This window comes from Callospermophilus lateralis, unplaced genomic scaffold (assembly GCF_048772815.1).
Source record: "Callospermophilus lateralis isolate mCalLat2 unplaced genomic scaffold, mCalLat2.hap1 Scaffold_7548, whole genome shotgun sequence".
NCBI lineage: Eukaryota > Metazoa > Chordata > Mammalia > Rodentia > Sciuridae > Callospermophilus > Callospermophilus lateralis.
In genome coordinates, this window is record NW_027515557.1 from 59,056 (window position 1) to 73,375 (window position 14,320).

Consider the following 14,320-nt stretch of genomic DNA (forward strand, 5'->3'; position numbering starts at 1 on the left):
ATGGGCAAATATTTTTGTTTTATTTACTTACATGGTTCTGAGGATTGAACCCAGTGCCTCACACATACTAGGCAAGCACTCTACCACTTTATTTTTAAATGACAGAATATGTTTTGAGTTATTTTAAAGTCAGTTACCTTGAAAACATCATTTGAACAAAATGAAGTTTGTGGTCTAAAATCAAAGTATAGACTTTCTCAATTCAGTGCCTAGATTGATCTTCAAGACAATAAACATGTGAACTGATAAGCTTATGAAGGAAGTTTATTCCAGGTTGAGAAGATAACTAGTGTGAGCACTTTGAAGCAAGAAGAAATTTAGAGAGCGAGGAAGGACAATTTAGCAGGTATGGGCTGAGTGAAGAGGACAGTGGAGAAATGTAGTAGTTAGGACAAAAGGCAGCATCTTTTTTCTCCTGTTCGTGCTATGGGCATTGAGTTTTTGCTCCCCTCTACTGTGAATTTGGGTTTGCTTGCTTTCCTTTTTCTTTTTAAACTTTTCCCTGAGAATTGATAGTGTTGTTTTACAACATATGAAGCTTGTGCTTAAAAGATTAATAATGAAATAGGAATGGGAATTTAGCTCAATGTGGGTTTGAATCTGCAGCACCACAAAATAATAATAACAAGAAAGTAACTATAAAGTTATCCTGTGTTGCCCTTCTCCCTCCTTCTTAATGAGAAGGATTCAAATAGGCATGGTGCATGCCTGTAGTCCCTGCTTCTCAGGACGCTGAGGCAGGAGAATGAATCACTTGAGCCAAGGAGGTTAAGGTCAGCCTAGACAACATAATAATACCCCTGTGAGAACAAGAAAAGAAAATTTACCTTTAGAGCTATAGTAATCATAACTTTGATTGTCTACTAATAGTTTTCCTAAAACATATAATACTCAACATTGTATAGTAGTAAATAATTTTAAATGTTTAAAATGTTTTTAATTATGTTTTTGTCCCTTTCCATAGAATTTTTCTCAGAACATTTAAATTTATTTTAACAAATACTTATTTTCCTTAAATATCATAGAAGTATTTGTTAATAAGTACTTGGAAATCTGTTTACAAAACTAATTTAGACATCAGCCAAAATGACGGTTCAGTGAATGTGTAGTTCAAAGAAGAAAAAAGGAATCCATAGAAATTACTATAGTTGAAATGATCCATGAGAAGGATCGTTTTCCCATTTTTATGTAACATCTGAGAAGTTCTTGTTTATTAGGTTTGGAGTTTTCATTGAAGGCAGTGAGAACATTTATTTTTGTGTAACTATTTCTGTATATTTGAAAGGAATTAATACTTAATGATTTATCTTAAATACTCAATAATCTCCTCCCCCCAAAAATGAACCTTCAAAACTGGATCTAAAAGTAGTGGTAGTTGATTAAGGAATCTTGGTGTAGCTTACTAGTTGTTTCTCTTCATTTGTGTGTGTGTTCTGGGGGTCAAAGGGCATCACACAAGCATTCCATCACTGAGTTATTTTCTTAGCCCTAATTCTATACATACATACATACATACATACACACACACACACACACACACACACACACACATACACGCACACACAGGTTTTTTTGTTTTTGTTTTTGTATTTTGAGATGGAAGCCATTAAGTATAGTGCCAGGCTGGCTATAAACTCCAAATTACAGGGTTCAAGCAATCCTCTCACATCAGCTTCCTGAGTAGCTGGGACTACATTCATGTGCCACCATGCCCTATTATTTTTATTATCTTTTGAACGTAATATATATCTACTAACACCTTAATTTCCTGAATTAAGTTTCTAATACACATCTACCTTTTACTCAGGATTATAGCACTAGTAGTTCAGAACTATAAGAAACCATAGAGAGCATCTGTTAACTGACTTTCAGTTTTTACAGATAGAGACCCAGAGCCAAAGATGTTGAGTGAATATATACAGATTAAAATAGCAGCTGACCTTCATTTACTTGCTTTAAATAACTATAATGAGTATTCTATCAGAACTCCCTTCCTTACCTATAACTGAATAATGAATGTAGAATTAAAACATATGTCTTTTAATGAAAATAACTTAAGCATTCTATCCTGAAAACTAGGCAAATGTTTTCAGATGTCCTATTGAGTATAAACATAAAGATATCCTTATGTATCATTATAGTTGAGATATTCAAATACTCCCAAAACCTAGATTTGAATAAAACATTTTTTTGAAAGTTCATTAAACTACGTAGAAATGTGGGATGGATAAAAAGAAGAAAACAGCTTCTTATAGGAGAAGGAAATATTGTGAAGACAATAGTTATTTTGAGAAAAGGATTCCTTCAATAAGTTTTAGCTCTCTGTAGAATTAATGAGCTCTAATTTACAGATAGCAATAGTAAATAATAGTTAACTTTGCTGAGGGCTGAGTCTAGAAAGTATATTAAATGCCTTATCCCATTAACCCTTAACAGTCTCGCTGGGAATAGGTTCTGTTCTAAACTATCCTAATTTGCCAATGTGTGAGCTGATCCTTAAGAGAGGTTAGTACTTAGTACAGACAGAAAGAACTGAATCTGGAACCCTATGATGCTATACTGCCAGAACACTGAATATATTTTGCTTGTTAGTGAAAAATGTTAAAGACTGTCATTCAATATTTATTATTAAACTGTTTCTGCATGTAAAGCACTTTTGTTCAGTTGTGAAATCAACACCAGACTTTAAGGAATATGCTCTCTAATTAGTGGAACATATAAGTTTTTTTTAACATTTTTTTAAAGTTGTTGATGGACCTTTATTTTATTTTTTGATTTTATGTGGTGCTGAGAATCGAATGCAGTGGCTCACACATGCCAGGCAAACATTTGCTCTACCACTGAGCCACAACCCCAGCCCCTACACTTTTTTTTATGAGAAAAAAAAACACTTAAAAATAAAATAAAATAAAACTCAAATAGGTACAAATTAGTGTCATCCAAATAGTCTATATATCAATTGGTAGATAAGTAAAACAAGTTTAAACCTTTCTAATGTTCTTCTGGTTTGGGTGTTGCTATAAGACAGCCTGAAACTAGAGTCTGCTTGAATAACAAGAATGTTCCATAGTGTCATTTGGAGAAATTAAGGTCTGATGTGATGTCTCAAGTTCAGCTACTTAAAATAAAAATGTTAGTACTTTAAACCAGTCCTTCTCTGCATATGAATCAGCTGGGGATCTTGTTAAAGTGCAGGTCTTTTTTTTATCTTTTTTTTAAATTTTTAATTGTAGAGAAACTAAATACCTTTTTTTTCCTAATGTGGTGCTGAAGATCAAACCCTGTGCTCATGCATGGTAGGCAAGTGCTCTACCACTGAGCCAGAACCTCAGCTCCCAAAATGAAGATTTTGAGTGCAGCATAAGATTCTGTGCATCAAACGTGCTCTCACATGATACCTATTCTGCTGCTCCAGAGACTACACTTTGAGTAGCAGGGCTTTTAAGACATAGAGCTAAGACTTTGACTATTAAGTGATGTCACAAGGAAAAAAAAGGTCATGTGAAGTGGGGCAGCAATTTTGAACTTAAATAGCTATGTGTATGTTGATTTTATAATACCTTGTCATTAAAATTTGTTATAGAAGAGAAGAATAGGTGTAACTACTGTCAGATAACTTTGAAGAAGATACAGTCATCACAATTTTCAATAAACTAACCTGGAAATTATATATGTACAACCACTAAACGTGTTTTAGTGTCTACAGAATTTAATATCAGTGTTACAAAAAATTTTAAATAGAGGTCTTAGACATTAGTTATTAGAAACAAGATAAATTATAGTTTAGGACTGGAACTCCCCAGGTTCAAAAGGTGGTTTCACCACATAGTAGACATGTGACCTCAGGACAAGTTACTCCTTGCTGTAACTCCCTTCCTTACTTCTGAAATGGGGTTAATCATAGAATAGAGCTCCTAAGGTTGTAACTGGCTTTTTAAAAAATAACAATATATAAAGCACTTTGTACCCATGCCTAGCAGTAATTCTCTATAAATAATAGCCATTATTTAGTATTGATACCATTTCTGTTTAAGAAATATTAGGCTGATTTTTTTTTCCTTGCTGACTTCTCTTTTTAGGCTGATTTTTAAGACCTTGCCTTGCCTGTGCTAGAATGATTCTAATTATGTGATGTATCAGTATATAAGCAACATATGCCCCTTTTCAACTTTAAGGCACTAAATGATTTAAAGTTGGCTCTGAGCCAGTTACTACTAAACACTGCTTCTGCATCTTAGGTTGCTGTTAATGCAACATTTTTGATCATCAAGTAAATATATGTTTATAAATTCATTTATTAAATATTAAGTAGCTGTGAAGCAGTGAGCTAAAGTGACTGCTAATGTCCTCAATCAAACCCATATTTTTAAATAGAGCAATAATTAGCTCTTAATATTCATCATCAGGTTCATTTTTTTTGTATAACCATCAAAGAGGATTATTTTACTTTTATTACTAATAATCCATCTTCAAAAATTAAATTTCTGTTTTCCTATAAGTAAGAGCTCCCTGATTTTCTACTAAAATTATTTTGTTTAACTTACTCTGCAATTCAGACCTAAGGATCTCTTGACCTTATTGTGTATCTCTGCTTCCATCTGCTTAATCAAACCACAAAGCAGCCAGGGCATTCAATGGATTATAATTAGATATCTGTGGGACTATATTAAGTTATTTTTATTTGATAATAGAATAACTGAATTAATTCTACAATTTTTCTAAGATTTTCAATAGCAACTGACTTAATTCTAACTGAATTTAACATAAGAGTTAGCATGTGGACTACTCCTTTCTGTGACTCTTTCTGCTTATGGTAGAAAATGTTTCCTGGTGTCCTTCTTTAAGGTGTCTTCTGCTTGGGCAAGATGGTTTAAGAATGTGCAGGTGACAGGCACGGTGGCACACACCTATAATCCCACAACTCAGAAGTCTGAGGCAGGAAGATTGCAAGTTTGAGGTCAGCCTCAGCAACTTAGCAAGACCCTAAGCTACTTACTAAGCATGACTGTATCTAAAAACTATAAAATGAAAAAAAAGGGCTGGGGATGTGGTTCCATGGTAAAGCTCCCTTGGGTTCAGTCCCCAGTGCCAAAACAAAAACAAAATAAACAAACCAAAAAACAAAATAAAAAAAAAGAATGTGCAGTGTGAGCATGTCTAGGAACCATACAGGTATGGCTGGCTTAGAAAACCACTTTCGTTTATTCATATGAATTAAGCATATGTATTTTGTAAAGCAAATACAACATTCTTTTTTTTAAATTTCTTTTTTAGTTGTAGTTGGACACAATATGTTTATTTATTTTTATGTGGTACTGAGGATCAAACCTAGTGCCTCACATGTGCACAACAGGTGTTTTACCACTGAGCTACAGCCCCAGCCCCAACATTCTTAATTCTATCTCGACAAACATCTGTATAAAGTTTTTTTCTTTACTTTTCATAATTTTGATATTAAAGATAACAAACTTAGAAGAACAACTAGAGCAATTTAGAGATGAGCTTGAAAATAAAAATGAAGAAGTTCAGCAACTACATATGCAATTGGAAATACAGAAAAAGGAATCCACTACCCGTCTACAGGAACTTGAACAAGAAAATAACTTATTCAAGGTAACTATTTTAGAAAAAAATTTTTTTCTATAAAGAGATAATAAGTTTTGCTCCTATGTAGTTATAATAAACATTTACTAAGTCCAGATCTAAATAATACTCACTCGAAGAACACTAGCAAGCAAATAGATTTGCATGGAACTTATTTTCTGTTTATAATTAAATTTTTGAGATCTTTTATTAAAATATTTCAAGAATTATTGATCTACATTATGTCTAATTTTTTTTACTTGTACATTGTAGGAAATGTATTTTTTATAAGACTTAATTGAAACAATGTTGTGAAAAATGCCAGACATGAATACATCCAACTATGATAGTTATTTTTGTCACTAGGATGAAATGGAGAAATTGAGATTTGCCATAATGGATCCTGAGGCTATCTCTACTCATGACCAGCATATTCTATTTGGGAAATTTGCTCAAATAATACAGGAAAAAGAGGTAAAAATTGATCGATTAAATGAGCAAATTAGAGACTTTCATCAACAACTTAGACTTACAACAGATAACAAGGTATACTCATTTAAAATTGGTTATTATCTGAAATCTAATAGTTAAATAGAGTAATTAGCTTTGGATGCCATCTGTTATAGACTTAATTCAGTATTTTATCCTTTCCAATAAAATGTACTAATGTTGACATTTTCCTATTAGAGAATCACATACTAAAAGCATAAGCCACTTATGTGTAATAGAACTTCCAGAATGATGTTCTAAATAATGTCTTTGTTTGATGTGATAAGGGAGGTGTTGGTCTATATTGAAAGTAACATAATGTGTCTGACAAGCTATACAGCTTTTGTGCCTGATCATCTTTAAGTTTTTACCCTAAAATAAAACAAAAATTTTAAAATATGAATACATTTTCTGTGTTTCCCTTTTTTGAATTAACTAATAGGATTTTGAAGAAAAAAATGAACTGATAAGGGATCTTGAAGCCCAAATAGAATGTCTAAAGAGTCATCAAGAACGTTTGAAGAAAAATAGAGAAGAAGAAACAGACAAGCTCAATGAAGTTATTGAAAAACTTAAGGAGGAATTGTCATATATTAAACAGAATATGTTGTTGGATACCAATTCCCCCTCAGAACAAGAGGACAGCTTGAAACATCAGTTGGAAAAGGTTATAGCTGAAAAGCTGGCTTTGGAACAGCAAGTAGAAATCACTAATGAAGAAATGGCCTTCACAAAAAATGTACTTAAAGAAACCAATTTTAAAATGGATCAGCTAACACAAGAATTAGTCAACTTGAAGAGAGAACATGACCATAAGGAAAAAATCCAAAGTATACCAGATGAAAGTGTTAGCATGACTATAGATGATCTCAGCAAAGACCAACCCGAACTGGAAGTAATCCATATTGAAGATGTTTTTAAACCCCCTGAGAACAAGATGTATCTCAGATCTTTTGAAGAAAGCACTGAAGTTTCCAGAAATTTGGAAACAAAACTGCTACAGCTTGAGAGCTCTGTTAGCACAAAGGACTTAGAACTTATCCAGTGTTATAAACAAATAGAAGACATAAAAGAACAAGGCCAATCTGAAACAGAAATGCTTCAGAAGAAGATCGTAAACCTACAGAAAGTACTTGAGGAGAAAGTAGCTGCTGCTCTTGTAAGTCAAGTCCAACTTGAGGCAGTTCAGGAATATGTGAAATTCTATCAAGATAAAGGAATAGCTTCATCAGAACTTGAAAAGGAAAATATGCAGAATTTAAATCAAATAACAGAAAACAAGATGGAGTCAGATATGTCTGCATTAACCTTGAGAATATCAGACTTAGAAAGACAAGTGATTGAAATGCATACTACTTTGATTTCAGAAAAAGAACAAGTAGAAACTGCAGAGAAAAATGCTTTGGAAAAAGAAAAGAAGCTGATAGAACTGCAGAAGTTATTGGAGGACAGTAAGAAAAAACTAGAAGGAAAAGAAAGGAAAAGAAGCCCTCATGGAGATTTTGTTCTCAAGGTTAGCTTTATATTTGAATTTTTCACATAAATACCCTAAGAAACTCTTTTTTTTCCTTTGCTTATTAAGCTGATTGGTAATTTACTAAGTCAAACAGTTCTGCTGACACCTACCAATTTATACATAATGGGATTTTATTAAAAAAATCATACTGTTCTTAAAGAACTTTAGACAAACTAAAGAGTTTGTTTGAGCAAAAAGTGCTACATGCATTGTGCAACACTCAGAAACAGAAGAGATTTGAACAGCTTCACTGTGCAACAGTGGGTGGATTTAGAGGCAGAACTCACAAATAAAATTCAGAAATTGCTTGATTGGTCATGGCTAGACCTTGTTTGGATGTGATTTGATTGGTTGATTGCCTATGATTGGCTGAAACATAGTTGCCTATTATCATTGGCTGAGACTTAGTAGTTAATTATACTCTGTTCATTTGTTTCCCTACCAAGTTATATTACAGTTTCTTACACAGAAACTCAAGGTATAGAGACCAGATTAAATTTAACACTATAGGATCATTTTATTATCATTAGAATAATGGGCCCTAATTATGTTTTGTGATCTTCAAACATCTTTATTCAATCAGGGTTGTCATTAATTAGAACAGTTCAAATAAATATGGAAACATTAAATTTAGCAAATGTCCTCCAAAATTTCTGTGGATATTTTCCCCCTTAATGTACCCCTACTAAGTATGTTATGTCATCATCTCTTTTAAGTACCATAGTGCACCCTATAATCATCAACACCACAGTAATGTATATTCATAAGTATTCTATACATTCTAATCTTGCACCAAAGACAGTTTATTAATAGATGATTTTAAATTAATACGAGCACAATTTTTTTTTTTGGTTGGGGAAGAGCTTTATAAAATGGTCATACCACACTTTTGCAAAAACAATTTTGGCATAAAATCTGTGAAAGTTATGTAGGTGAGATACAATTATAAAAATATCAAAATATATTCATATTGAATTAACATATGAGTAACAAGTTATTAGCTTGGCAAATTTTATGCCTCATAATATATTTTATTCTTCTTAGGGAAAATTTGTAACTGACCTAAGTCTACTTACATAAAGATCAGAAATTGCAGTTATTTCTTAGTGTATGACAGACATGACAAGTTCCCTCACTTAATAAACTTACAATTTCAAGTACCAGAAGTTCAGTCTTATCTGCCCCAGAAGATTGATACATTGGGATTTTATGTCTACTTAATTTTTATTGGCAAAGGATAATAATTTCATTCACTATACTTTTTCTTCCTAGCTCATTGGAATTGCATATTACTGTAGGTAATAATTATTAAAATATTAATATAACTTTCTAGGTATAACTTATAATAATTATCTTTGAGCTCATATCTTTTAAGGAAAGTAATATAAATATGAAACTTTTGAGTGGCACAAAGAATATTTTTATCAATAATTTATAAATGTTATATATATTAATGGCATGATTTGTCTTTCATTCCTAGAAAATCTTTCTTATTTCCTTAAGAATACAAAATGATGGTTCTTAAAATGTTTCATTGTTTGTTGAAAGAGCATTTATCACTAAAACCCCTAGGCAGTCAGTCTTGGAAAAGCTTCATTAGAATGTGTAAATGCTTTGAATTTAGCTCTTTTTTTTTAAATGATGTATTTCTTATGTTTTCTACTGTATCCAGACAACTACTGAGTTAATAAATGCCAGTGGAGAAAGTGGATTTTTTGAAGAACTTGAGGCTCTTAGAATCCAGTTAGTGGCTACCAAAGAAGAACTTGCCACTTTCAAAGAAACGACAGAAAAACTTCAAAAAGAGCTTTTGGTAAGACAAGTAACATAACTCCTAATTCATTCATTTCTACCCATTTTAATTCCCTTTCAAATTGTCCTATAGAAACAAGTCCAGAGCCATAACTTAAAAACTAAATTTACAAGTCTTTTTTGAAAAATTCATTGTTATAAATCTATTCACCATCTCCTTGCTTGTTTTGCTAGGAATCTTTATATTAGAAGAATGCTTTTAATCTCTAGTCTTTTAGCAAAGGAAGCGAAAAACTGCTGTTAAAGAGAACTTAAATCCCCTGGGAAACAAAAGTAAAGGCTAATAAAATTATTTCAATTTTGTAGTAACCTGTGACCATACATACATGCGAAAGTATATATGTATTACAGTTTCCAAAGTGTTTTTCCTATTATTCTGAGGCAAGTGAACATATAAATGAAATTATACTCTTTCCCTCTCCACTGTAAGTTCTTCATTTGATGTGCAAGATTTTCAACTTAATTCATCTGTGTTTTAGGTAAAAGAGACAAACATGGCATCTCTTCAGAGAGATTTAAGCCAAGTTAAGAATCAACTTGTCGGGTAGAGAGGGAAGAGGAGAGGGAAGGGGAGGGGGGATAGTAGGGGATAGGAAAGGTAGCAGAATACAACAGTCATTAATATGGTATTATGTAAAAATGTGGATGTGTAACCGATGTGATTCTGCAACTTGTATTTGGGGTAAAAATGGGAGCTGATAACCCACTTGAATCAAATGTATGGAAGATGATATGCCATGAGCTTTGTAATGTTTTGAACAACCAAAAAAAAAAAAAAGAATCAACTTGTCGAGGAAAAAAAGAAATTATCCCACTTCTTAATAAAAGAGGATAAGTCTGAAGTACCAACAAACAGAAACATCTGCTTAGAGCCACTTCCTATTGTAGTAGGTAAAAACACTGCATCCCAAACGGACCAAATACTCAAGGTCAACATGAGCAACCAGACTCCACAAATTCTTGTTAAAAATGCAGGAATTCAAATTGATATACAGACTAGCTGTTCCTCAGAAAAAGTCTCTGAAATAATTAGGCAACTTACTGAAAGAATTGAACACATACAAGAACTTCATGCCACTGAAATTTTGGATATGGAATCCAGACATATTTCAGAAACTGAAACTTTAAAGAAGGAACATTATGTTGCTGTTGAGTTACTGACAGAGGAGTGTGGTACATTGAAGGCAGTGATACAGTGTCTGAGACCTAAAGAGGTATTTATTTTGTTGTTGTCATGTGGGGGGAGTTTCCACTGTTGTCAACAATCTGTTTTTAAGCAAAAATTTTAAAAGAAATTTGAGAAATATCTCTTCTTTATACTATTAGAATTTAAGTCTCCCCATTGTATTAGATAATAGAGTTCTTATGTAAGTTTGCAACTTGTTATGGTTCCTTAAATAATAACTATCTCTTCTTACTATGGTAATATCTATAAGGAAAAAATTATAGACTTGTTATAAATCATAGTTTCATTTCAAGTATGCTTAGATTGAGTTTTTTTCTTTTTCTTTCCCCCTTTTTTTTCTTTTTACAGCATTATAACAGCAAAATAGTTCGTTGGGTTCTGTTTTTATTAAAACAAAAATATTTATGTATGTTGTTTCTTTTTTCTAATTAGGGATCCTTGATTCCTGAACTAATGTATTCTAATGCTTACAAAACTAGAGAAATATATTCCAGTGGTAAGTTATATAAAATTCTGGAATGTTTATAGTATTTGATTAAAACGTGTTATTTTTGTTTGAAGAGGGTATGTTTTTTATTTTTGTTTGTTTGTTTGTTTAACAACAAATGATTGTTTTCTTTATTTTAGATTCTGCATCAGACTGGAGTCAGGGAGTTTATCTTACACAAAATCAGGGATTTGACACAGCATCAGAAGGACGAGAAGAAGAAGGTGAAAATATAACAGAATCATTTCCAAAGAAAATAAAGGTACTGAAAGATAAATATTACTGAAACATAATATATTTTAGTAAACTTACCCAGTATAATTTCTATGTTGAACATAGAAGTTTATTTAAAGTTATATACTCGATCTCTGAAAAAAACTGTATAGCAAGAAAGATCGAAGGAAGGGGGAGAGAGAGGGAGAAAATATGCTGCCCTCCACTCCCTCCTTTCTTCCAGAATTAGTGACCAGATCTTTTGGTCAATTCTCTGTTAACTAGATATTGAGGAAAAAGGATGTTGGAAGTAGCATCCCTGGTTGCTCAAACAATGTCTAGTACAGTCCACCCCATCAAATAGAAGCAAAAGGTAGCACTCACCTCATGCTTCAAATGAAAACAGGCTAAAATAAATGACTTAAAAGAAAAAAAAATCCATGAGAATCTATTTCATTTTATTTCCATATTCCACAAATAATAATATATTGTATTTCATTTTATTTCCATAGTCCACAAATAATAAAATACAATATATTAAATAATTATGTTATGAAGATTTAAAAAAATAATTTTTATTATTGCTGATTTTGTTTGCCAAAATTATTAAAGCAGTCTCAAGGAATGGAAGTTTTTCCCACGGTATTTCTTTTGGTCGAATCAATGGCTAATCATTAAATCTAGGAAGAATACATTAGCTAAACTGAAGGAACTTAGAGGTGAAATCTATGGAAATCATAGACCATCTGTTGCAATTGACTTAGCTCTCCACAGGAAGAAGGCATTTAGTAAAGGTGCCTGGAGTTTCTTTTCTGCGGTTGCTTTTCTAAATCTATTTTGCTTCATAATTCTATATTGCTTAATATTTCTCCTTGTAGCTCTCATTTTTTCAGCATTTGGAGAAGTTGTTATAACTTTGGCTTTTGGATTTTGGTTTCTAGGGATTACTGAGAGCTGTTCATAATGAGGGCTTGCAGGTGCTTTCTCTCACTGAGTCACCATATGGTGAAAGAGAAGACCATTCTATTCAACAGATTTCAGAATTTTGGCTAGAAGAGAGAAGATCTTATCTTAATATCATCTCATCTCTTAAGGATTTAATTACCAAAATACAAGTGCAAAGGGAATCTGAGGTACCCAAAGAATATTATATTCTTTGTAGCATTGTTATTTTTAATGACAATAATAAACTTTGTAAATTAAATTCTTTTTTATATGAATTTTCACATAAATTATTGTCTGTATTTTCAGACTCAAAAATACATACATTCTTTTAAATACCTATTTTGGATAGTAGAATGTTTTAAAAACATGTTTATTTGAAACCTAACTTTTGTTATTTGTACTCTGCTAGGTTAATGATAATTCTCAATCTCATGAGAGCCTCCCGGACTGGTGAGGGGAATTTCTACTTGCTCTCCAACATGTTTTCTTAAAGGAGCACAATGTTTTGCTAGCTGCTTTTCAGGTTGAACTGACAGCTCTAGGCACTAAAGATGCAGTTGGATTATTAAAGTGTTTGGAACAGTGAATACAAGAACAAGTATCAAAACAAAATTTTATTTTAAAGAATACTATTTTTAATAGTAATAAAAAAATCAGTTGCTGATTTGTTTTAGAGTCTTAATTTAAGTATGAAGATAAGCATTTTTAACAGGGGCCACTAAGAGTATTTAGGAGAAGAACATTACCTTTTGTCTTATTTTAGAAAGTAAGAAAAACATAAAATTAATAAGATAGTCCTCAAACTTGGAAATTGAGAAAGAGCTGTAAAACCTAAAGAAAAGAGAAGGAATAAGATACAGTCACTTATCATTATTTTTAGTAGTTATATTTTATAAACCTAAAAGGAGTCATTGCTCCTGTGGGAAATACAGAAATATGTTACTGCAAGCCTCAATCACAATATTTTCATCAACCAGTCAATACATGATCTTATTTTCTGTGTGGTTGTGTTTAAAGAAATCTTATATGGGGAGGGGAGAAGAAATGTATCTCAGTGGTAGAATGCTTGCCAAGCATACTCTTGGCCCTGGGCTCAGTACTCAGTGCCATTAAAAAAAGAAAAAAGGTACCTTCTGTGTTGTATATTATTCATTAATGTTTAACACGGCCAAGAGCAATCATACAGAAGCTTATCTAACACACTTTTCTCCTTAAAGCACGTCACAGATTTCTTGCAATTAGGAACACCAAGCCCTTCACTTGTGGGCCATTTAAAACCATTAAATCACAAATAAAAAGCACAATATGGAAAAACAAGTTACTAAACAGGACATTTGTGTACAATATGAGAGCTAAAATACAAAGATAGAGTATGCCCTTGTTTAACTTAGCCAGGAACATGTGCATGAGGAAATTTAATTTTTTACTACTCTAACTATGTCTGACAAAGCAATACAAGTATTGGTTTGAGGGTTACAAAAACTTTTTATCAAGTAGAGAAATCTAAAAACACAGGATCCATTAATAATGAGGATTAACTATAATAAAGTAAAAAACAATAATGAAATGTACATTACAATATAGAGGATAAATCATTAAAAATTGGTTCCTTGAAAATGCTAATAAGAAAATCTTTTCTGGAGAATTCATTATGATTTTTAAATGTTATAAATGAATATGAGATCATAATTAAACATGTAACAAATAAAATAACAAAATATTATAAATTATTTTATTTATACAAATAAGAAAATTGAGGTGAAATTTAAAAAAAATCACTTATCAGAATTCATGCTGGAAGAAACAGAATACCTGAAAAGACCTACAACAGCATCAAATCAGTAGTTAAAAATAGACAGAAGAAGCTTATTATCTGAAATTGAAGTACCACATGCTCAAATTAAAGACAAGAAAATGACCTTGAAAAGAGAACAAGAAAATGATAAACCAAACCTAGGTATGTTACAAAACAGACTCATATAATTATACAAATGGATGAAAATATTTTACTTTACATTATAATTACTCAGTTAAAACATTTCCTTTCAGTGGTATTGATTTCTCATTTTCATAACATTAATTATAGTAA

At 31.8% G+C, this 14,320-nt stretch overlaps 1 protein-coding gene across 1 annotated transcript in view; it reads left to right on the forward strand.

The window, feature by feature from the left end:
• Window positions 1–12,829, forward strand: part of LOC143386530 (A-kinase anchor protein 9-like) — a gene marked incomplete at both ends in the record, with an annotated part of 65,622 nt that extends 52,793 nt beyond the window's left edge. The window contains 10 exon segments of the mRNA XM_077108440.1: window positions 5,461–5,613; window positions 5,950–6,129; window positions 6,515–7,585; window positions 9,261–9,401; window positions 9,880–9,939; window positions 10,180–10,614; window positions 11,019–11,082; window positions 11,214–11,335; window positions 12,228–12,419; window positions 12,641–12,829. Of these exon segments, the coding sequence (XP_076964555.1) occupies window positions 5,461–5,613; window positions 5,950–6,129; window positions 6,515–7,585; window positions 9,261–9,401; window positions 9,880–9,939; window positions 10,180–10,614; window positions 11,019–11,082; window positions 11,214–11,335; window positions 12,228–12,419; window positions 12,641–12,829 (2,607 nt within the window).
• Window positions 12,830–14,320: the final 1,491 nt, after the last annotated feature.